Genomic DNA, 24,230 nt, shown 5'->3' with positions numbered 1-24,230 from the left:
GATCTAAAACTGAATCACAAGATGGAGTCAGTGCGGCTCACTCTGCCGAGTGCTTTACCATCATCGTGTCTTCTGGTCCTCACAACAATTTTAGGAGGTGGATGTTGTTTAATTATCTTCATTTTACAGTTAAGGAGACTGTACAGAGTTTAAGTGACTTGCCCAAGGTCTTAAGTGTCTGAGGCCAGATTGGAACTCAGGTCTTCCTGACTCTGCCCATTGTGCAGCCTAGCCGTCTCCATCCTTGAAAGGAGGAGGACTAAAGTAGACAGAATCCATTCCAGGAATAGAAGACAGTGCCGATTGGGAGAGGTGGGGGTGGGCAGGGATGAAACAGGAAAACAGTCCAGCTTGCCTGGATCATAGCTTTTATGCAAAAGGGGAGAAGGGGCTTATGAATTAAAGCAAAAAAAAAAAAGAATGTTGGACCTTGGTTCTGGTCAGGCTCCCGAGTTTATACTTGATTCTGTAAGCAATGGGGAGCGACCTGATGAGAGCAGTGGCACCAGGAAGATGACCTGGACGGTGCTGTGAAGACTGGATGGGAGTCAGGATGGCCCACAGCAGGGAGACCAGGCAGGAGGCTCTTTGTGTAGACCAAACTGGGGGGGGGGGGGGGGAACCGGGGGGGCCCGGGGGGGTGGGGAAGGGCGGGGCCGGGGGATGTGGGGGGAGGGTGGACAGGGCTTGGCAATAGATTTAGGAGTGGGGCTTGAAGGAAGGAGGCGAAGGTCCAGCTATTAAATGCCTACTGTGTGTCAGCTGGCGACTCTCCAGTTCACCTTCCTGATGTCATGGTCCTTATCCAGAAAGAAGGACAAGCAACAATAGAAGAGTCCATTCTCTGCCTCGTTTCTTATCTAGCCTTAATCACTGAATGAGCATTGCCTCAGTCAAACTGAGACCTGGGAAAGACCTTAACTTAAGAAGGCCACGGCCCCTTTTGTCCTGATCTGTATCTGGCCACTGGGCCCAGATGGCTCCGGAGGAGAAAGTGAGGCTGGTGACTCCGCACAGCCCTCCCTCACTTAAATCCAGTTCACTCGCAAGTCCTGGCATCACCTCCCTGCTGTCCCAGTCCTCTGCGAGAACGAAGGACAGACAACAACCAGGTGCCAGGCACTGTGCTAAGCACTTTACAAACATTACCTTCTTTGGTCCTCATGACAGCTCTCGGGAGTGTTATGATTCCCATTTTACAGTTCAGGAAAGTGAGGCAGACAGACTTGCCCAGGGTCACACAGCTAGGAAGTGCCCAAGCCTCGATTTTAACTCAGATCTCTCTAACTCCAGGCTCTGGGCTCTAGCCACTGGGCAATCAGCCGCCATCATCCAGTCTCTTTGTGAAGGAAGGCTGCAGCCCCTTTCATTGCTGTTCAGTGCCGATGGTTGGAAAGGTCTTCCTTATATGAAATCTGCCATCTTGTTGCTTGCACCCACTAGTGGGTCAGTCAGCAAGCACTGATTAAGCTCCTGTGGTGTGCCAGACACAGAGAGGAGCCGGGAAGGGAGCACTCTTGTTAATAACCATCTATTAGAATATCGGGAAACATGCACAGGAAATCCCCGGTCTCGTGTAGAGGTGGGGCCCTCGCTAGCTATTGGGAATTTGAGGAAAATCAGGAATGGCTCTACCAAGTGAGGGAAGGAATGAAGGAGTGCTGGGGGCAGGAGCTGAGGTGGGAGGGGGCTGCCCTGCAGGGTCTGGGGTAGGGAAGCTGCCTTATGAATGGCTTTGGGGCTGTGGGAAGCCAGAGAGGGACCTAGTCAGACCTACACTGTGGGTGGTTCTGTGGATGCTGGCCGGAGTCAGGGAGGCCGATGAAGAGGTTGTCGTCGCAGTAGCCCAGGGGAGCCTTGCCCCTGGCTACATTGCTGGGGAGGGGCTGAGGCTTGCCCTCAGGTGTTCCGGAGGTGAATTGCCTTTGAGGGGAAAGGTGGATGCCTTCCTTGGCTACATTAATGGAAGGTCACTGTCCAGATGCCAGGCCCCGAGGCAGGTAGCCTCAAAGGACCACGGCCAGCTCTTCTGTGCAGTGACAGGTCCCAAAGAGTGAACCAGCGAGACAGGAAGGCCAGCATCCAGGCACTCTGAGAAACTGAAGACTGCTCTGTGGGGAGGTCTGACTGGCTGCCTCCCCTGATGTCACAGGCAGGGAAGGTTCTAGAAAAGGAGGCTGGCGGGCTAGTTCTGGGCACGGTCAGAGTGGGGACAGGTTTGGGCTCAGCGTAAGGATGGACGTCGTCATAGACTCAGGCAGGTGGGCATCCGGTGAGTGCGAGCCTGTGGCCAGAGGCATCGGAGTCTGTGGGAGGCACCATAGCTTAGAATGAGCGAGGACCTCCTGGTGGCCGTGTGGTCTGACCCCCTCCTTCTGTGGGTCGAATGATGAGCCCAGGGCTCCTGTGGTACCAAGTTACCAAGAGTGGATTTGAACCCAGGTCCTCAGCTTGCCAGGTCAGGTTCTGCGCAGATCTGGATTCAATCCCCTTTATTTCCTTTATGGTGCTTCTAAGTATAGAAAGGAAAAGGTCTTGGCAGCAATGGCTGCCTCCCCTCAGCTCCAGCAAGCGATTGGGGTGGTTGGGGACGAGCCCAGGGACTTTCTTCCCAGGTTACAGACATCCTAGAGCATCATGGGCCAGGGTCACACAGACGGGCCTCTCACTTGGTCAGTGACACAGACACAGAGGCAAGGCCGATCTTGTCCTCGGAGGGCTTCCCTCCCATGGGAGGGGGCAGCACGTATCTCTCCCCCACCCCACCTCCTCACCCCCTCCCATGGAGACATGTAGAGACGCATGCACACACAGGAGATAGACTTGGGCACACGGGCACACAGACACACTCAGATATACCAGGGCACATGCATGCATACAGAGACATACATGCACACACAGAGACACATATAAAAAGGCGAGGCCCAAGCAGCTCTGTCTGCACAATGGCTGTGGTGTTGGAGGCGGGGTGTCTGTCATGTATTAGGAGCAGCACAAAGGCCAGATTGGCGAGACCGTGGTGTGTCTGGGGGGATACTACATCATGAGGTTGTGAAAGCAAGAGAGGAGCGTAGTAGATGGAGCACAGGACCTGGAGTCAAAGACCTGAGTTCAAATCCAGCCTTGGACACTCACTAGCTATGTGACTCTGGGCAAGCCACTTAACTACCCTGTTTGCCTCAGTTTCCTCATCTGTAAAAAAGGGATCATAACAGCACCTGCCTCCCAGGGTTGTCGTGAGGGTCCAATGAGATCGTATTTGTAAAAAGCGCTTAGCATAGCACACAGCAGGTGCCCTATAAAGCTTATTCCTCTTCAAGATTTTTAGATGCTAAATCGAGGAGCTAATAGATCTGGGGAGGTGCCATGGGCAGACTTGTGCTTTAGAAGTCGCGCTTAGACATATGTGTGGAGGAGGAAAGGCCCCATCCCGGCAGTGGCGACATGAGTGGAGAGAAGAAAGATAGGAAAGACAAGGCCTAACAGCCGACAGACTGGCCACAAGCGATACCCCTTTTCCACGGGTGTACCCACCTACTATTTTTTGTTGACTCTTTAAAAATAACTCTGGGATTGTGTTTTTAAAAAAAAGTTCAGTTTGACTTTATGTTATTTTCAGCTCTGCAGTCTCTCCCTTGCTCAGATCAGCTCCTGTTCTCTGCCTGTGTTAGACCAGATCCGCCATTCGGTTTGCCCCCTCAGCCACCTTGACATGCAGCCACACAGTGATTCCATTGTCTCGACGTGAGCGGAAGTGCGGCTCAGCCTGGGGCTTGTCCCCAGAAGGTCAGCCCCAGGCGGTGCCTTCTTTCGGACGAGTCACTCAGAGAAGCCGTCTCCTAAGGCAGGGAGAGCAAGGAGGGTGGCCCGACAGGTGCTCAACACCTCTGCTTTCCCCAGAAGATCAGCAGGTCTTTGTGAAGTCCCTACTATGTGACAGACACTGAGGGTACAGATGGAAAGAGGAAACAGTCCCTTCTTGTGAGCATCTGGCACTGATGGGAGAGACAAGTAGCGCATATACAAATCTATATGGCAGCAATATAAAGTGAAGAAGTACAAGTTCTATGAAGCAGTTCACAAATACCTGGTCGTGTGGTGGGAAGGGGAGAGCAGAGGAGGCTGGGCTGCCGCTGGAGGCCCGAGAGCCAGGGAGCGTCAGGGAGGAGGAGCGGAGAGGGGCCAGCTGGCCTGGGCCCCATAGGCAGTGACCGCAGCAGACAGATGGAGCAGCCCGGGGCATGGGCGGCAGAGTCCGAGAGGATTCGCTGCCACCCTGAAGTGAGGAGGGATGTCTTTCCGAACAGCATCCACTCCCATTATGGTTACAGAAAGAACTCAGGACAGCCTTTTAAGTTAGAGTGGGCAGTTATTGTTATTGTCTCCATTTTTCAGGTTAGGAAACTGAGTCTGAGAGATTGGGACTTAGGTTGTAAGTGACCCCCCTGGTGGTTGGAGCCAGTTCTGACGGCCCCCTGCTGCCTGTGACCACACAGACAGGACCGCTAGCAGAGGCTTCTGGAGCCAGATGGGGGTCTGCACCACCTTCTGGATCCTCCTTCATACAGACAAACCCTTCCTAGAGTTGCCACAGCCAGCGTCCTTTTGTGCTTTTAAAAAAGCGTTCCCTCCATCCCCTTTGTTGTTACGTGGAGGTCACCTCCCCCTCCCTCACTGAGACCCACATGAGGCCCGCCGGCCCCAGTGACCACAGCTTCCCTCAGTTGTTGCTACTTCACGACTAACGGGGCCCGATGGCCCCTGGAACCCAGGGCTCCCTTGGAGCTTGGCAGTGGCGGCTGGCCGGCCCTGCGGCCCTCCCCTCGCCAGGTGCCCGGGAATCCGCCAGTAACCAGAGAACGTGCCTGTTTTCTGCTTTCAGTTGCAGCAGCAGCAGCAGCAGCTGCGGATCGCCCAGCTGCAGCTCCAGCAGCAGCAGCAGCAGGCCATGCAGCCCCAGCAGCCGCCCCAGCAGCCTCCGCCGTCCCAGGCACCGCCGCCCTCCCAGGCCATGCAGCAGCTCCAGCAGCTGCACCACCATCCGCCACAGACGCAGGCGCCGCCGCCCCAGCAGCAGCAGCAGCAGCAGCAGGTGGCTCAGACCCAGCAGCCCCAGCTCCCACCGCAGGCACAGCCGGCGCAGCCGCTGGTCCCGCAGGCCCAGTCGCTCTCCGGGCAGATGATGCTCACCCCGCAGCAGCTCAAAGTGATGCAGGTGAGGCTTGGAAGGCTCGTGGGCCGAGGGGAGCGGGTCGGGGACGAGGCCGCTCTTCCCGCTTGTTAGAGACGAGGAGGGCTGCCCAGTGGGGCTTCAGGGTCGCTGGGAGCTCCGTTTCTCATCAACTTTTCTGTTGACGGTACTTTTCTCAGTGAGGAGCATCCCCAGTTTTACAGAAGGAGAAATGAAGGCGCAGGGAACGTAAGCAGCTTCCCGTCTTCCTCAGCTCCCGACAGCCTAGGGCCCAGAGGCCGTCCCACTTTAGCCTCTGATCAGGCTTGTCACCCTGCGCCCTTGCGTCCTCCCAGGATCACGGCCGGGGCCTTGCCTCGGCTCCTCTTCCAGCACCTGAGATCGTGTTTTGTGCCCGATGCCTTCTCAGGCGAGGTCACCTGCGGGCCAGCATCGGGGGTCTGTCGGCCCCACCATCCAGCATCTGCTCACTCTCTTCCTCAAGGTCCGAGCCCAGATGGTTGTGCAGCAGGCCCAGCAGGCCCAGCAGCAGCAGCAGCAGCAGCAGCAGCAGCAGCAGCAGCAGGTGGCTGCAGCCCAGGCAGCCCAGGTGGCTCAGATGGCCGCCGCCGCCGCCGCAGCAGCTGCAGCAGCCGCCACAGGAGGACAGGTAAGGGAGGGCAGGCCTGGCCATCCAGTCTGCAGCAAGTGCATGGAGTTAGGCCTCAGGGAGCTTTCTGAGGAGGGTCCTGGTCATTCTGCAGGAGACTGGACTTGTTCTGGGTTCCACTGGAGGCAGGACTCTTCTTGCATGTCTGTCCCGAGCAGTGGGGACACAGGTGTGCAGTCATCCCCACTGGGTGCCCCCTGCCTGGGGCGTCAGTGACGCTGGTCTGTGCCTAGCATCCGTCTTCATTTCCTTTGTACTGAACAGAGAAGAACCTGGGCGTGTCACACCTTCTCCTTCTGCCTCCTGCTTTCTTCTCTCTTGTCTTTCCACCCCACCTGTGAGATTAGGAGATTGGAGTGTCAGGGCATAGGGGTCCCGAAGGACCATCCCGAGAAGAAGCAGACCACCAGAGAGGTGACAGGCTTGGTGACTGATGGCATTTCTCTGCCTCCGTGCTGGGTGTCCAAGGACCATTTCCCCCTCCTCTCCTCCTTTCTTCTGAAATGGGGGCTGGCGGGAAGGGCGACGGCCTGGGTGGGGCCTCCTTCCTTGCCATCGCCTGTCACGAGGCGATGGGTTAAAGGCCATAGTCATGAGCATCTGGCCTTTTAGAGAAGTGGCTGAGATAGGCCGCCTCGATGCTGGGAGCTCTGGGCCACCTCATGTGCTCAGCCCGTGGGGTGAGGTCGGGACGAGATTGGCCGTGAGAGGTTTCTCTCGCCCTTCCGTCTCTCGGGGAGTCGGGAGCATCGGATGTAGCGGGGTGACTACTCCCCGTGGATTCTGCCGCTGCTCTGCTGCAGGGAAGATGTGATCCTTCGGGCGTGAAAGAGGCCCGGGCCTCCTTGGGTGAGGAGTGGCCCAGTGGGGAGGGCGTCGAGGGTGGTAACTGACCTTTCATTCATTCAGCCCATCCCTCACCTGGAAGTTCCCACTGTACGTGTTATTGAAGAGGTGGACATTGTCCATTAAATTGGACATGTTTTTTAAAATATTGTGCAGACAAGACCTTGGACGAGTCCCTTCCCCATTTGGGCCTCAGTTTCCTCCTCTGCAGTGCGAGGTCATTAGCATCTAGGTGGTGTCTGAAGTGTCTTCCAGTTCTGATGGGCTGATTTTGAGCTTCTAGAGGATTGATCTGTTCTTCCTGTTTGGTGGGGAAATCGCCCTTGAGTAGTTGCCAAAGCCCCAGGTCAGTGCCCTGAAGGCATTTGCTTGGGCCAGCGATGGGGCACGGATCTGATGACCGCCTGTTAGTGTGTCCCAGGAGGCCTGGGCTTGGTCAGACAAGCTCCGGAGGCCTCCCGATCCTCTTCCTGGGGGCAGGGCCGGGGCGGGCACCCCCGGTGGTCTCCAGAAAGGCCCCAGAATCGGATGGGCTGCGTCCCAGACTCAGCTGAGCAGCACAGCTCTTCCTCTAGTGCGAGCCATCCAGCAGTTTTTCTTTCAGACAGACCAACCACTAGACCCCTGTGTCCCTCAGTCACCATGCAAGCCACTGAGAGGGGCCGGACTCATGTTGACTGCCCCTTGATGGGGGCTGGAAGCAGCATGGGGGCGGAGGGTTTCCCCCAGCTTCGGACAGGATTCTGCCAACGTCTTGGGACTCCGCTTCCCTTTTGTGTCTTCATGCGGGGCAGGGCTCTCCCCGGCCCCCCACCTGTGCCCTCTTCTCTTCCCACCTTTCTTCTTCCACTCCTTGCCTTCCTTTCCTCCACTGCCCTCTCCAAAGTAGCCCTCGCCCACCTCAGGGTCTGGCCTAAGCTGGCCTTTGAGCATTTGGAGCTCTGTACTGGGCCTGCGTCCGTGCTTGTTGTCTCAAGCCCAAAATGAAAGCTTAAGAGAGGTGAATATGGCCCTGGCGTGGACAGCAACCCACCGCCCTCCTCTCCCCGAGGGGAGTCTGCGTGTGTACACTTCATTGTCTGGACAAACAGAGGGACTGAGTGGTTGCTTGGGCTCTTTGCTTGGGAGCTTGGAGGGAGCTTTTGGCTTATGACCTCAGTGAACTTTGGTGGGGGAGTCCCCTGTTCCCCAGCCAAATTTCTCAGACTCTGAGCCTCCACAGAGCTCTGTGGAGGAAGAAGGAGAGAACCTGCCACTGCCAGGGGGCTCTGGGTGCTCTTGGCCACCTTTCCTGGAGGGGGCCTGTGAGGGTCTCCCCTCTTGGGGCTTGGGGGCAGGGAGATTGGAGCGCTTGAGTTGGTAAACCTTCCCAAAGGTTTCTGTGAACAGGTAATTCCTGTTCCTGGCCAGGCCAGGCTCAAGGTGAGCATCCCTGGTGCATGGTGTTCCTCTGAGATCTTCTGTTCAGCAGCTTTGCATCAGAGGCTGCACTGGCTCCTGGAGCCATCCCAAGCCAACCGAAGCTTAAAGAGGCATCCCAGGGGGGCAGGAGTACTTTCTCTGGGAGCCCGACCTGGAGCCATGGAGAATTGGCTGCTTGCGTGGTAGGGCCTTCACTGCTCCCTTGGTGAAGCTGGCAGACTACGTCAGCAAGTCGCTTTGTGGCCGCAGGCCAGGCCGCCCGTACAGGCTGTGACGTGGCTCGAGAGGAAGATCTTCTTCCTCAGCCACGTGTTTTGGTGTGGGTTAAGTGGCACCCTTTCCAGAGTTTCAGCTCCCATGGGTGTGACCCCTGGCTTACTGGCTGCCTGTTGTGGCTGAGGACTAGAGGCAGGGATGGGGTGGATTGGGTTAGCGGACAGGCCTCAGGAGGCTGCGTGGTGCTGTGTCAGTTTTTGGAGCGGCGCTCTCCAGATGGCAATGGAGTGGCCCAGATGCGCCAGCAAATCCCTGGACGTTGACTCTGCCCCTTCCCTGTGTCCATGGGAGCGGCTCCCCAGGGCGAGGGCTAGCGGACATGGGTCAGAGTGTTGGGCACTTCTCGGTCAGACAAGTTTGTGGCAGCTGTAACCAGAGCTGGGCCCACGTTTGCCTTCCTTTTTCTTAGCGTAGAAACAAAGGCAGCGTATGATGGCAAGCAGAGCGCCACTTGGAAGCAGAAGACCAGGGCCAGTCATTTACTAACCAAACCTCAGTTTGGTCTTCTGTAAACTGGGGAGAATAAGCCTTGTGCCACATTCCTCACAGGGATGTTGTGAAGCCAGCACTTTGGGGACTGGGCAGCCCCAGAGTAAGGGGGGTGTTCTGCTGAGATTCTGAGAGGGTCAGTGACCTCTTGTTCAGGTGCATAGTCTAATGACAAAGAATTCCTCTTGTTGCCAGGGGACGCTCTCTGCTGGGTCACGGCACCAGGCTAGTTAGTCTGTGTTATTTTATTGATAATGCTAGAGGAGAGAGGGCCGGCCTGGGGTGAGGGGAGCTCGCTTCTGTGCCTCTGGGCACAAGATGGAGTCAGAGGCGCAAGCAGGTGTGGTGGAGCGGCCCAGCCTGGCTCTGGGGTCCGGACAGGCTGGTTCTTGTTCCTGGCCTGATGCTGGTGGTCTTTCCTTCTGGAACCCTGCCTCTGCCCCCTGTCTGCATGGACTGAAGCGCACAGAGCTAGCCCTGGGCCGATGGGATGTCTGCTCACTCCTCCGCTGCTTCTTGCTTTTCTTTGTCCGCCGTGCTCTGTCCTTCCTTGGCCTCGTTAATCTTAAGTAGCACACGCACCCTCTCCCTGCGCAGAGATGTCCTGCCCTCCTCCCTCCCTCCCTCCTCTTTCACCTACTCACTGCCTGGAATGTGGCTGAGCAGACCCTGGGAGAGCAAATGACTGACTCCAGGTAACAAACCGGGGAGCTGGTGACAAAACGCGCGCACACACACACACACACACACACACACACACACATGTTGTCAGGGTTACGGGAGTCTGAAGTGACTTTTAAACAACTTTGTTTAGAAACTAGCACATGCCAAGTGCCTGCCCCTCGCCATCCTCCTCCCATGCTGGGAGTCCCTGAAATGAAGCTTGGGGGGCATTCCCTTTCCTCCCTTTGTCCCCATGCTGAAGCTGAGAGGAAGACAGACAGGATCTTTCATAAAACCTGCTTCTGAGCTCAGGCCTTTGGGGCAGAGAAGGAAGGTCTTGAGTCAAGGAAGTGGATTTGCTCTGTCCGAGTTGTTTCTCTCTTCATGATGGCTGCCTCTGGGTTCTGGAGGCGGTCAGTGCAGCAGAGGAAGCCACCTTCTGGATTTTTCCCCGAGGGGCTGAATCCAAGAATTCCCTTGCCAAGTTGCTGGCAGGGCCACCCAGGGCCAGGCTGCAGGGCTGGGCAGCTGAGGGCGTAAGGCCGAGGACCTTGGCTCTAATCCTGCTTCTCTTCTGTTTGACCTTGGACAAATCACTCCCCCTCTCTGGACCTCAGTTTTCTCCTCTGTAAAAGGAGCAGGTTGGATTCGATTCCTAAGGCCCCTTCAAGCCCCGTGATCTTATTTTTTCACATATGCACTTCCCAAGATTTATTTCAAACTCAAGATGTTTGGAATTTTAAAAAAGGAACCTGAAAGAGGAGGATCCCAGCTTTCTCCAAAGAAATCTTTTTTCTTTGCTGCTGAATCTCCTTATCAGTTGCTTCAGGACCTTGAAACTCTCCTAGAGGCCTCTCATCTCTCTCCAGCTGCCTGAGCCCTGCCCACCCGCCCAAAGCTCACTAGCATTCCCTTCCCAGAGGCTGCCTGTGCTTCTCTTCGTCCTGCCCCGGAGCCTGCCTGTGTTTCCTGTTTTGCGATTACTTTTGTCTATTGTCCCTCTGTCCTCAAAGATGATGACTACAGCCGTGCCCCGAGGTGGGACGCAAATAAGACCACGGTTCCCGCCTGCCACTGCTGGGTCCGCCACACCACCCATCGCCTTCCCTTTGGGCGGACAGCCAGTGCCACAGGTATTTATGGAGTTGTTACACAGGCTGTTCTAGAGGACAGCAGGCATTGAAGCCGGGGGTTGTCGGCCAGTGGTTTAGAAAGTAAAGGGCCGGCGTGGGGATCTCCTCACTTCTGGGGGAAGGCTTCCCCCTGGCCAGTGCTCTCAGCTATCTAGGATTCCAGATGAAACCTTCTCTGTGCTCTGGACATCCCTCAGTCATGTCAGTTCAGGGCCCTGCGTGCCTCACACCGTATGGTGTGCACGGATGGGCAGCTCTGGGCAGACATTTCAGTGAGCTATGAAATCTGATGAACGTGGGAAAGAAATGGATGTTGGTTTCTATACGTGTCTTTTTTTCTTGCTGAAACAAACTCAAGTGTTAGTGTCTGTGCCCTGGAGTCCCTGCTGGAGGGCTCTGCCTTTGACCCTGGGGGGGCCTCCTCGTCCTCGACATGGCACAGTTGATGTGAGCTGGGGAGGCAGGTGAGCCAGCGGGCTGGGCAGCGGGCTGGACCGGCAGCTAGAGCCCAGGGCTAAATCTGCTTAGATGCAGTTTCACATGGATGGATCAGGGTCAGCTGTGTCTGAGTACAGGGTGCTGAGGCATGGCTGGGTGACATCTTGTGGGAGGCCATTGACAGGTGGAAGCCCTGCCAGAAATGCTTAGGTGGAGCAGCAGGAACAGGGGCTGTGGAGGGTCCAGCAGCCAAACCGCCCGGAGCTAACAGGCCGCTGTTGTCCCACAGAGGAGGGATTGGCCTTATTCTGCCGGCGGGGGGTGGGGCAACTAGGCCCAGTGGATAGGGGCAAACTGCAGAGGAGCACAGTCCACCTTGATGCCAGGAAAAGCTTCATCATCCCATGAATAGGCTGTATCTGAAGGTAGACAGGGAGGCCTTCTTTGAGGGCTTCAGGCAGAGACTGGGCAGTTGTGCATCTGCCAATGGGCTGATTCTTGGTTAGGTTTGGGTTGAATTAGGAGCCTCAGAGGTTCCTTCCTACACTGATTCTGCAATCTGTCACACTCACCCCTCCAGAGTTTGGGGAAAGTCAGGGAGGAGAGGTGAAGACTGCCCTCCCAGTCTCTCCTCAGCAACAGTAAAAGCATGTTAACTCAAACCTAGTCCAGACCCTCAGGAGGTCAGAGCTCTGCAGCACTTTGTCAAAAGGACGGGAGGAAAAGACCAGAGCATTTATTGGATGGACCTCCCTCCATCTCTCCCTCCTTCCCCCTCTCCCTTCCTTCTTTCCTCCCTCCTTTTCTTCCTGCCTGCCCACCGACAACGTAATGGTAGTCAGCAGGATGTCACTGTAACCACAAGGTCTTCATTATGAAACATGTGTTTGGTCAGCTTTTCAGCACACTCACGCTCACACACAGGCACTCATACGCTTACACTCATATACACGTGCTCATGCATACACACTCACATACGTACACACACACACTCACATACACACCCCCCCACACACACTCACACACGTCCTGGACTGCCCTGGACTTCAATTCTTCATGAACCAGATAATTCTATCTTCCAAATCCCCTTCCCTTTCTCTTAGAGATTTCCTCCTTTAACAGAGTTTTCCTTTATGTCCTCGATGTTATTTTTTAAAATTAAGCTATCGAAACTCTTTACAGTGTTAACCCTGTAGAAGGACACATTGCCCTCCTCATCCCTTGATTACTGTCCGCACACAGTCGTGAAAGACCTCGTGTGTGCCCGGCACTGGGCGGAGCTTGGGGGATATAGAGATAAAGATGAGAATGTCTCAGCCTTTGAGGGGTTTCAGTTTTGCTCAGGAAACAATAATGTATGAGAAATAAGTACAGAGTAATAGGGGGACCGGGGAGAAGCCGTCTTTTGTATGGGGTTGGGGGGAACACTGATACCAAGCCATTACCGGAGAAGCAGGGGAGAGTGCTCCAGGTAGAGGGAGCCGCTGCTCACAGGCATGGCGGTGACACACAGCCTGTTTTGCATGGGGCAGAATAACTGAGACGCAGAAGGTGTGCCCATGCAGAAAAGCTGGGCCCAGTTGTCTTCTGCTTCTGATACCAAGAGACAAGTTGGTCTTTGGTCTGGTGTGGTAGGAGGGAACATGGCATTTCCTGAGCAGAGAGTGGCACGGGCAGATCTGTGTTTTAGGGGTCTTAGGAGAGAGGTCGAGAGGGAAAGTCATTTTGAGCTCGACTGCTGGTTCCGAGAGGAGAGAAAAAAGGCCAGACACCTCGAGGGGCTGTCGTGGAGGTGGGATGGAAAAGTCAGGCAGCCGATCAGGGCGGGCGGGTGATGGAGAGAGAAGGGCCCGGGATAGTTTTGAAGCTGCAAGCCTTGGGGATTAAAAGGAGGGACGGAGGAAGAGGAGGAGTATTTTGGAGAGTAAAGATAACAGGTATTTTGGACAGTTGAGTTGGAGATGTCGCTGAGGCTTCTCAGTGGAGGCTTTTGGTGATGTGGGACCTGAGCTGAGCGCTGAGCAGAGAGAGATAAGGGCTCAGCATGCAGGCTTGGAAGTCATCCATAGCGAAGGGATTGGGGAATCCATGGGAGTTGATGAAGTGATTTATCTGAGAAGAGAGAGGGCTTGGCATAGAGCCCTGAGGTCTGCCCTCATCCCGTGATTGGACCCAGGTGAGGACTCTGCCAAGGAGACTGCTGAGAAAGCTCTGTGCCAGGAGGAGAGCCCGGGCTGGTGGCGTGAAGACTCAGGGAGAAGAGAGCGTCTCCAAGAAGAAGGCTGATCAGAGAGGCTGAGGCCTGAGAAAAAGCCGTCGGCTTGGACGGTCATCGGTGACCTTGAAGAGAGCTGGCTCCGTGTGTTGATGGGGCTGGAGCCAGGTGTGAGCGTGAGGAGGACGTCACCTGCCGACAGCTTTTTCTCTGAGGGTGGGTTTGGAGGGAAAAGAGAGAAAGAGGGATAGCTCACAGCACGGATCAGGCAAGGGCGTGTTTTTAATGAGACACAACCAAGAATCTAAGTATCAAGCAGAAAGTGTTTTGACCAGGAGCAGTCCCTTCCTTTTACTGATGAGGGAAGTAGAGGACCAGGCAGAGCAAACTGATCTATCCCTGGAGGCCATGCAGGAAGTGGCCGAGCCAGGAATCAGGTCTGCGCCTCCGATTCAGACCTCCAGGCTGTCTGCCCTGGCGTGAGGGCCCGTCGTCTCGCCGGGTGGCGTGAGGGCCCGTCGTCTCGCCGGGTGGCTCTGAGGCCCGTGTGAGACAGTAGGAATTTGGAAGTCTCTGGGAGCAGAGCCACTGAAGGAAGGAAGAATCCAGGGCTGTGTTTTAGACCACAGATTGGAAGATCATAGAGTTGGGGGCATTAATGACTTTGAGGCCCAGAGGGGACATCAGCAGTGGAAGCTTAATAAATAGTGGCTTCCATCGAATTGAAGTGACTTGCTCAAGGTCACCCAGATAATAAGTAACACAGCTGAGAGTTGAACCTAAGGCTCAAGGGCCTGGGCCCTTTCCGTGGCACCGTGTGCTCTAGCATGTGAAGCTGTAAGCACTGACCTAGGGAAGGTGTCTTGGCCTAGCCTATTTCTGAAGACCTTGGTGCCAAGTGTACTCTTGGAGGGAGAGGGTTTAAGCATCTAAAATTTTTGGCATTAGATGAGGGTGGAGAGAAAAATGCCCTCTGTGTCTCCCTTGTGCCATGAATCCGTGAAGGTACATATGCCGTTTCCCACCTGGTCACCTGTGTGTCTACTCTCTGGGGTCCCAGGGCTGGCCTGGACTGTGATCTCTCCATCTTGATAGGCCCAGTTCCACGAGGTGCCAGTGCTCCACGAAACCTTCCCCAGCCTCCCGTTGCCCCCACGCCAGAAGGAGAAGGGCCTCTTAGGTGACGTTCTGATACTGCACGGTCACTGAGTTTTTAGGAGAATAATCTGCACGTGATGTGCCAAAGACGTCCTCGATGAAAGGGCAGAAGCAGGTGGTGTTTGCGTTGTGCACAGATTGGAAGGGGCAGAAAGTGCAGGACCAAATGGTGCTTCCCAGGAAGCATTCAGACTCTGCAGAGTGAGCACCCCATTCAAGGTTCTCCTTACGCTGTGGCCTCTGCCAGAGATGGTCCAGGATTCCCTCACATATTAACAGCAGCGTGCACTGTGTTCAGCGCTCTGCTCATGAACAGCATAAGGTGGAGACTGGGAGGCCCAGCTGGGAAGAAGGTCTTCAGATGGCTCCAGGGCGAGGCAGGACCTCTTAACGACACTGGAGAAAAACCCCGCTCCCAGGAAAACCTCATTGGCAAACATTTAACAAATAAATAAAAATACAAGAAAACATAAAAACATTCCATTTTAAAAACTAGTTCACTATGTGACCTGCAGGGATCCTTATGTGCCAATTAGAGGGCCCCACTTCTATTTTAATTTGACACCCCTGGTCTAGACCGAGAGATACAATTGGCTGGGCCGACCCTGGGCAGAGCTTATCATGGGTCCATTTACCATGAGCAGGCACCCCAAAAGGACGAGTCCCAATAGAAGAGCAGAGTAGACCGCATTCATTGCCTTTGGGAAATAGCGTGCAGTCCTCCCATGAAGAAAGGCCTGTCTTTAGACCAGGTTTCTGGTAACGATGGAGTACTCTAAGTTGTACCATAGTGGACACCAGAGAAAACTGAAGACTCGGCAGGCAAGAACCAGCTGGAACGATGCACAGGAGTCAGGCTGGAGAAGTTGTGTGGTACCTGTCGTCACAGGAAGAGCTAATCCAAAAAGAAGAAGAGGGGGAGCCTGGCAGCCAGGGGCAGAACCACCACCGGCCTGCAGCCTGCCCTTTGCTGGGGGTGCCCGTTGTGGTGGGCCCGAGATGCAGCAGAGCAGCGGAATCCTGTCTTCCTAGCTCGACGGCCTCACGTGGTGGTTGGCGAGGGCTGGGGCCATGTTGGCTGTCAGGGTCGCAGGACAGATGCTTATTCAAGCGTGGGTCCTGTGGGGTGTGTCCTCAAGCAGATTCATGTTCAAACTAGGTAGGCCTGGGTCAGAGGCCCCTCCCAGTTCCCAGGGTCTAGAAATGAGTGACCTGCAGCTTTAGGGATCTGGGTAAATTCAGTAAAACTGTGATGTACAAAACATGAGCTGAGGGATCAGCCCTCAAAAGCTCCAGAATGGGGCAGCTAGGTGGCACAGTGGATAGAGCACCGGCCCTGGAGTCAGGAGGACCTGCCTTCAAATCTGGCTTCAGACACTTGACACTTACTAGCTGTGTGACCCTGGGCAAGTCACTTAACCCCATTGCCTACCCAAAAAAAAAAAAAGCTCCAGAATGTCAAGTCCGCTCTAGACTTGTTTGTACTTGGAAGGACTGCTTCCCACGGCAAGCAAGAAACATGGGGTGTTCTGGGAAGAGCGCTGGCATTCAAGGTCTCTTGATATAGCCTGATGAGTCTGTGGACTCAGATGAAATTGCTTCCTGTCCCTAGGAAACTTGGATCCCTGTGTAGGCTTTGCTGCTAACAGTCTCTCGGACAGTGGGAATGTCACTGAGCCTCCTTCCCACTGTGGACCTTTGCTTCCTTTTCGAGACGTGTTCTCTTCTCAGTTTATCACTCAGTCCTATCACATCCTGCCTCTCCCCCGCTACCCAAGGAACTGGGAAGCCAGGCTCCAGAAGGCTTGCCCTCATGCTTCTGCTCTTTCATGTCTGGGTTCCCTAGGATAAGGAAGGTCCATCGGAACGCTTGCAGTTCCCATGTTTGTGGTTCTTTCCCTGCCGACCAAGCTTAGAGGCTGGGCCTCGTTTAGATGTCACCTCATCTCCTGATGTGGACACTGCGCCCACGCCTACATGACCACACAATGAGCTGCGCGCCCAACCTGGGCACACATCTGCACTGTGCTACAGCTCTGTGCTGCCCTCAGGCTTTGGGGACACCTTACACCCCCCTGCTGTGCTCTGTGTCACAGCTCTGCGCTGCTAAGGACCTGTATTTGGCCTTGCCGTTTCCTTTGAACTGTAATCTTCTCGAGGGCAGGTGAAGCCTCTTCTTCCCTTTTTGGATCCCTGGCAGCTAACCCAGAGCCTGTGCATGTTCATTGAGAGCAATTCCATTGCCAAGTGGTTGTTACTTGTCCTTCATTCTTGAAGAGCACCATGACACCAGGAAGGTGATGCCAGGATTTGTGAGTGAATTGGATTTAAGTGAGGGAGGGCTGTGCAGAGTCACCAGCCTCATTCTTTCTTCTGGAGATGGCCCCAGATGCAGTGGGAGACCTTGACCTTTTAGAGCTAAAGTCTTTCCCAGGTCCCAGTTTGTCTGTGACAACATCCGTTCAGTGATTAAGGCTTGGTAAAAATGAGGCCCAGAATGGTCTTTTACCTAGTCAAAAAAAAATCAATGTAGGAGGGGAAGACCCTCAGGTTTCTGGCCAAACAGGAACGATTGCTGTTTGCATTCACTCTGAGCCTTCAGAATCCAAAAAGTGACCAAATGAGGCCTGGGCTCGGACCTGTTGTTGGCCAGTCAGTGAGAGCCAGAGGGATTTGGGTTTGTAAAAAAGAAATCCAACCCATAAACCACCAGATATCTTTTTTTTTTTTAAGTGACTTGCCCAGGGTCACACAGCTAGTGTTAGGTGTCTGAGGCTGGATTTGAACTCGGGTCCTCCTGAATCCAGGGCTGGTGCTGTATCCACTGAACCCCCAGATGTCTTGCTGAATCCAATCCAATCCATATTGCCAAGTGCTGAGAAACAAGACTGGCAGCTTGCCTGCCCCCTGTTGCCCTGCCTAGACAGGGAATTCCGATAACTCCCATTGGCAAAGCCATTTTGAGTCTGCCATGCAGCCCCTGTGTAAGTGAGGCCCAGTAGCTATTGTCCTCCCCATTTGACCATTGGGACCCTGAGAGTGAAGGGAGCCAAAGTGACCTGCCCACAGTCCATCAGTGCCACGTGCCCACTGACTATTCTCTGAATTTCAAACCCTGGGTAAAACTGGACCCAAAGCTATTTTAAAATGATTTTCAATCCCGAGGGACTTTGGGGGAAGGAGCCTGGCACAGAATGGATGTGTGGACATTCTTGTGGATTAATGAGGCTCTGATGCCTCCCTCCCCACCGTGTGACCCCTAGACACATCACCCTCTCTGTAGCTGGGGATCACAGACCACTCTTGTGCTGCCGCGTCCTGGGGTGGTAGGCAGGGGAGTGCTTTGTGACCCTTGACATTACTGTCCTCCACATGGTCTCTGCAGCCGAGCTGACCCCTCCATTCCATCAGTGATGCACAGCGTGTGGAAGAGATTAGCCTGTCTCCCCCAGGCAAAGACCAAGAAAGATCGGATGTTGAGGATGAAATGATGGCCAGAGCGGGGCCTCTGCTGCGGCTTTCTTTGGGGATGTGGTCTTGCCTTGTCCTAGGGCTTTAATGCTTGGATGAAGGCCCTGTGTGGTCCCCTTCCTTAAGATCACCGTTCTCCTCCTCCTCCACCCATCAGTGTCCTTAGCATTTAGGGTTACAGAGTGATTCCTTCCTCCCAACAGCCCTGTGAGTTAGGTGTGTAAGGATTGGTCCTCCCACTCCCCTGACAAGGAGGACACTGAGGTCAGAGAGGGCCCTCGGCTGCGCCATGGCAGGAACAAGAAGGCCTGGGTGTGGATCACCCAGGAAGTGCAGAGGAGAAGTGCAGAAGGGCAGAGGAGAACTCTGCCGCATGCCCTAAGGTTTCTGGGGTCAGCTTTCAGTCAGTTCTGCTCCAGCTCTGCCCTTGCTCACCTTGACCTTGAGTCAGTCGAGCAGTCAGCTTTGATTCAGCCCCTTTTCTGAGCCTCCCATTTCTTCGTGTGTAAAATGAAGGGATCAGGAAACATGCCTCCGAGGCCCTTGGTCATCCATCAGTTTCCTGGGCAGCCTGTAGTTCTCCTCTGCCTCCTGTCTCCCAGACTCCTTGAAATTGCAGGGCAGGTGCCCAGCAGCATTGCTCGAGATGCCCTCTGTGCCAGGGCAAGCCCAAGTCTCGTTCGAAACCCAGAAGCCAGCGGCTGCTGAGGGGCATCGCCAGAAGAGGGAAAGTGTTTGTGCTTTGTCAGTAAGTGATATTCCAAGTGAGGAAAAGCAGTGTTCTTCTGAGGGCCTGAAAATGGAATCCTTCTGCTCTTTTTGAAATTTCTGTATTGATCTTTGTTTATGATAATAGCTGATATTCATGTAGCACCTACTATGTGCCAGGCACTGTGCCAAGTGCCTTACAATTATTACCTCATTTGAACCTCACAGCAACCCTGGGAGGTAGGTGCTATTATTATTTGACAGATAAGGAAACTAAGGCAGATGGGTAAGTGACCTGTCCAGGGTCATGTGGGCTGGATTTGAACTCAGGTTTCCTTGACTCCAGGCCCAGCCCTCTGAGTTAAGCCAGTCAACATTGGCCACCTTGTCATGTATGCAGTACCCCATACCTATTGCCACCACCCCCCACCCCCCCAGCCCTCGCGAAGCTGGGAGGAGTGCGTTGCCTCAGTGTCTCTAGGGGGCAAGCTTGACCATCTCTGCACAGCCGGGAGTTTCCCTTTTCGGCTTCTTTCCACTTTCCTTGTAGCAGTAATTGTGCGTATTGTCCTCCTGGGATTGCCGCCGTGGCTCTCAGTGTCAGGTCAGGTCAGCGTCCCCCTTGTTCCTCCTTGCAGAAATAGAACCAGTGCAGCTTTTAGAGCTAATCTTCTAGCTGTCTGGTTGATTTGTGAAAAACCCAGCAAAAAGGCCCTTCCTGGCCCAGCCTTCCATCTACCTTCAGGGGCTGCAGGAGGAGAGGAAAGAAAGTTATGCTAGAATACATCAGACAATTGATTTCTCCTCTTCTGGCCTCTAAAAGGGTACATGTGTGTACATGGGTCATGTGTGCCTCTGTGTGTGTGTGTGTGTGTGTGTGTGTGTGTGTGTGGTATGAGTGGTGGGGGGGGCTACGTGGGAGTGGGTGTATGCATGTATAGGGGTGGTCCCTGTCTATGAAACTGTGAGTGTGGGAGGGGTGTGTGTGTGTGTGTATGTGTATGCGCGCGGTGTTGTGTATATCTGAACTGTCTCACTTTCTCTCTCCCCACCCCACACTAGAGAAGACCATCATTTGACATGTGTATGTAAAGTTATACGTATGTATGTATGTATATGTGTGTGTACAGATAGATAGATGTAGATATATGTGTAAACCCATACTGTGCATAGTTCCGTTCATCGGTTCTTTCTCTGGAGGTGCAGGTCTTCTGAGGAAAATGATTATTAACTTCACGGGTCCTTGGTAGTTGGTCTGAGTGTTTATAATACTCAGAGTAGCTTAGCCGCTCCCAGTTGTTCTTGGAGCATCATTGCCGTTTCTGTGCACGACGTCTTCTGGGTTCTGCTCATTTCGCTCTTCGTTATTCCATGCGGGTCTTTCCGTGCTCTTCTAAGGTCGCTGAGCTCACCGTTTCTTCCAGCACAGCAGTATTCCGTCACCATCACAGCCCACGACTTCCTCAGCCCTTCCCCACTCGACAGGCGTCCGCTCGATTTCTAGTTCTTTGCCACCACAGAGAGCTGCTGCGGACGTTTTAGAACATAGGGGTTCTTTGCCTTCTTCCCTGATCCCTTGGGGAGACAGACTCGGTAGTGGCGTTGCCGGGGTCTGAGACTGTCCCCAGCCGGTCGTGTCTGCATCTGCTTTGTCCAGACTTGTTTCATGTTGTCCCCCCTTTGGACTCTGGAAAACAGAGACCGTCTTTTTCCTTTCCTTGTCTCCTCATTGTTTCACACAGGGCCTGGCACATAGAAAACCATTCCTTATAACAGTGACTCCTTTGTTAAGAAGAAAAGGAGGGGGAAATTTTTCCCAAAAAATCAATTAACTCGTTGAAAAAAGTGGATATTACATGCAATATTCCATGCCCATGAACCTTCCACTTCTGCACAGGAGGTGGAGGGCTGGGAAGAGACATCTCGTCTGTCTTTGTTGGGGCCAACCTTGTTCTTTAAGAAACTAATGGGGACAGCTGGGTGGCACAGTAGATAGAGCTCTGGCCTTGGAGTCAGGAGGACCTGAGTTCAAATCCAGCCTCAGACCAAACACTTGACACTTACTAGCTGTGTGACCCTGGGCAAGTCACTTAACCCCAATTGCCTTAAAAAAACAAAAGAGTAGACAGGGAAGAATCAGCAATAATTGAATCAGTAAAGCAGTGCTTGGTAAAACTCTCAACATAAATTACCTGAAGTAATCTCCCAAGTTCTGGGAATATCAGAGAGTAATCTGCTAGGAATGAACCCACATCTAGTACCATGAATTTAGACTTGGGTAACGACCTGTGTCTTAAAGATTTTGCCACCAAAAGTCAGAAGAGAAGCTGATGCCGAACTTGCCACAGGTGTGCCTAGAGGGCTAATTCTTAAAGGAGAGAAGCAATTTTGAAGGACAAATTGCTTTGATTACATGGAACTGGAGAGCTTTTCACAATCACAATTGACAGGTCTAGGCTAAGGGCAGCAGTCAGTGGGGGTGGAGCTCTTTTAAAGCGCGGTTCCTGTTTGGTGAATTGAATTGTGTTGGCCGATGTGGAAGGCCGGTTAGCCTTGTTGTGCTCGGCCACAGATTCCAAACTGGACGTGGGAGGAAGTGGCAGGGAGGCAACAGAAGCTGACCAGAAGGGCTGGGATGACCAGCAGGAAGGGACGGTCTTTATGGACGTCTTTAGGGTCAGGCATGAATTGGACCAAATCCTGGGGTTCCCAGAGAGCATTGGAGAGAGTCAGCCATGGAGCCTTTAGAGCCTGGGCCTGGACGTTCAGACTCCAGGCCTGCTCTCACTGTGCTCCTTCCATAGCCTCTGTGTCCTTGCCAGTACTTTTAATCAAGGTTGGCCTGGAGGCCCTTCTAGGATCTAGGCAGCATGGTTTAATGAAGAGAGCGCCAGACTTGGGATCAAAATCTAGGCTTCAAATCCTGACGCTGACACTTACCAGATAAGGCCAAATCATGCTCCCGTGGGCCTCATTTCTGTCCTTTCTAAAATAGAGGGTCCCAGGAAGTGCGTAAGCTGCCTCAGAGAGGTTTTTGGAGGATAGTGTCTTGTAACCCTTAAAGCACATCGAGGCTGGGAGCTCTTCTCAGGGGTTGGCATTGTGTGGTTGAGGTTGCCAGAGGCAGGTGGATGGCTCTTGGTGAGCGGTGGGAACTTCAGCTTGGTTGGGGTTTGGCCTGGTCCAGTGTTCTGGGAGTGTGCATTGAGACAGCTGGCAAATAGGAAGAAAGCTTGAGAGTAGGAACCGAGGTTATGGGAATACTCCCTCTAGTTTTCATAAACAAAAGTATTTGACCATTAAAAAAATATTTTTTAGGTTGTTACGGCCAAAAAATGTTACCAGTTTGTGGCCAGTTTTAGGGAGCGGACGGGCACGAGTCTCAGCAGATGTTCTGATCGTCCCAGACTCACCCACGTGTTGGGGTTACAGACAGGCGGGGGCTTGGCCCCCTCAGGGAAACAGCAAGTGGCACAACTTTTGTTCTTTTGCAGATTTCTCTTTACTATTGTAAACAGTAACCTTTGACAAAAACAATCCAACACATCTCCTGACATTTAACAAAGCAGTGAAGGAATCCTTATGTATCTGTGTTTTTGTCCTTGTTGCCTGTGGACTAGTGCAGAGACGACCAGGTTCAATACAAGACCGTAGGAGGGCCAGAAAGTGAGTCGGAAGGGGAAGTGGTGGGAAAACGCCAGCTTTGGAGTCTGAGGAGATCCTCGCTATACCCCAAAGGGTCGTACATTCCTAGGATTCTGCGGTGCGAGGAGCCTGGGTCATCTAGTCTGCCTCTTTCATTGTCCAGAGGAGGAAAGTGAGGCCCAGAAGGATGCGCCCAAGGTCACCCGAGGGTCCGGGACTTTTTCCTGGGTGCCAGAGTGCTGCTTGCTGGGTTTGTGACCCCCTAGTGGGCTTCACTCAGTTCCCTCCTCTGTGGATTGGGGAATTCGTGCAGGATGATCCCTGCGGCCCCCATCATGGGCTGCACTAACTAGGCCCTAACAGCTAACATGGTTACCTGGACTGGCTTCTTTCCCTGCTTCTCGCCCTCTCCTTTATAGTCCTCAGATTACTTAGCACTGCCTTTCTTCAGCAGGGCATTCATAGCATCATTCTTTCCTCCTCACATTGGTTGGCTGAGATAGTGATGGCCTTTCAGAAGACGGAAGAGGGGCTTTACATGGAGTTGCTGAGTGACCTTGACTTTGCCAGTGCGGGATTCCACATACTTGATTCATTTATCGTAAGAGTTTGGAACATGCCCTAAAAAGCCTCCTGTCATACTGTTCCAACTCCTAGTAATTGCTGGGAAAGTCCTTTAGGGGGAGGATGAGGGCCTCTCTCTTCGTTGGCCTCCTCCTTCCCCAATCACCTAAGGCTGCATCCTCTGCATCCTCAGTTCTTGGATAGGCCTGTCTCGAGGAGGTCAGGTGGAGATGCTGGGACTTGCTGAGGGCTAAGGATTGGTGTATATGGCAGATTGGCTAGGGTCGGAACCCTGCAAGGAGAGGCTGTGTTGGGAAGGAGATACCCAGGCTGGAGAGGGACTGGTGGCGGCCCACGCGTGGGAAGGAGAAGCCTGGGAAATCGGGGGCTTGAGAGACGGCTTCACCTGTCATGTAGGAGAGGACGACCTCGCTGGCTGGGAATGTTGCAGAGAGGATTTGGGTGAGGGTCTAGGTTGGAATAGGTGACGTCTGAGGTGAGGCCCCGGGCCGCTCAGATTCCCTGGTTTTTGTGACCTGGCGGGGAGGTACAGCTGGGAGAAGAGAAGATGGGGTAAGGAGCTGTCTGTAACAGACATACGTGGGAGTTGTGTTCAGGCTGAGGTGAGGCTGAGGAGGGCTCCTCTCTGCTCTCCTCGGCCCCAGACGGTAGCAGTTGGGGAGGCAGATAGAGGCCCTCTCGGTGTAGGCAGTTCCCTGGCCAGGGGCCCTTTTCAGGGAGGTCATTGAGCAAACCTTTATTAAGCTCTGACTGCGTGCAGAGCTGGACGCTGTGCTGGACACTGGAAGGGGAAAGAGAATGAAAAGAATTTGAAGTCAGGAAGACCTGAGTTCATTTCCTGACACCTAGGGGTGTGACCCTGGATAAGTACCTCACCTTTCTTAGCCTCTGTTTCCTCATCTGTAAATGAGGATGATAATAACACCCACCCCACAGGGTTGTTGTGAGATTCCAATGAGGTGATCTCTATGAAGCATTTGGCAAACCCGCATGTGTTGGCTTTTCTCTTTGTGAGTAGGAGGAAAAGAGCTGGGTACCCTGTGACACGATGTCACAGGTTAAGTGCGTTCGAGAAGCTGTGAGATCCCAGGGATGGCTGGAGGATGTGGGGAGAAGCCGGGCAGGCTTTCTTGGGCGGGGCGGGGGGGGTGGTTGGAATGCGCTTTAGAGACAAGAGAAAAAGGGAAGACAGGAGAACGCACGCACGCCAGCCTGGGGGCCAAGCCCCTCGGGAGGCAGTGAGTGACTGCTGACAATTTTGATCAATGGAATGCCATGAGCTGGCCGAAGAAGATTATTCTCTCGGTGGTGAATTAGTGAGGGAATGGAGTCGCCGGGAGG

The 24,230-nt window shown here is 53.8% G+C and overlaps 1 protein-coding gene across 1 annotated transcript in view; it reads left to right on the top strand.

Moving 5' to 3' along the window:
* Positions 1-24,230, top strand: part of MED15 (mediator complex subunit 15) — an 87,713-nt gene that overhangs the window by 47,198 nt on the left and 16,285 nt on the right. The window contains exons 7-9 of the mRNA XM_027847490.1: positions 4,883-5,215; positions 5,676-5,810; positions 10,550-10,669. Coding sequence (XP_027703291.1) covers positions 4,883-5,215; positions 5,676-5,810; positions 10,550-10,669 — 588 coding nt within the window. The remainder of the gene's footprint in view (positions 1-4,882; positions 5,216-5,675; positions 5,811-10,549; positions 10,670-24,230) is intronic.

Source organism: Vombatus ursinus, unplaced genomic scaffold (genome assembly GCF_900497805.2).
Source record: "Vombatus ursinus unplaced genomic scaffold, bare-nosed wombat genome assembly UNPS02015411.1, whole genome shotgun sequence".
NCBI lineage: Eukaryota > Metazoa > Chordata > Mammalia > Diprotodontia > Vombatidae > Vombatus > Vombatus ursinus.
The sequence above is the reverse complement of the archived record's forward strand: the minus strand, read 5'-3'. Positions and strand labels throughout refer to the sequence as shown.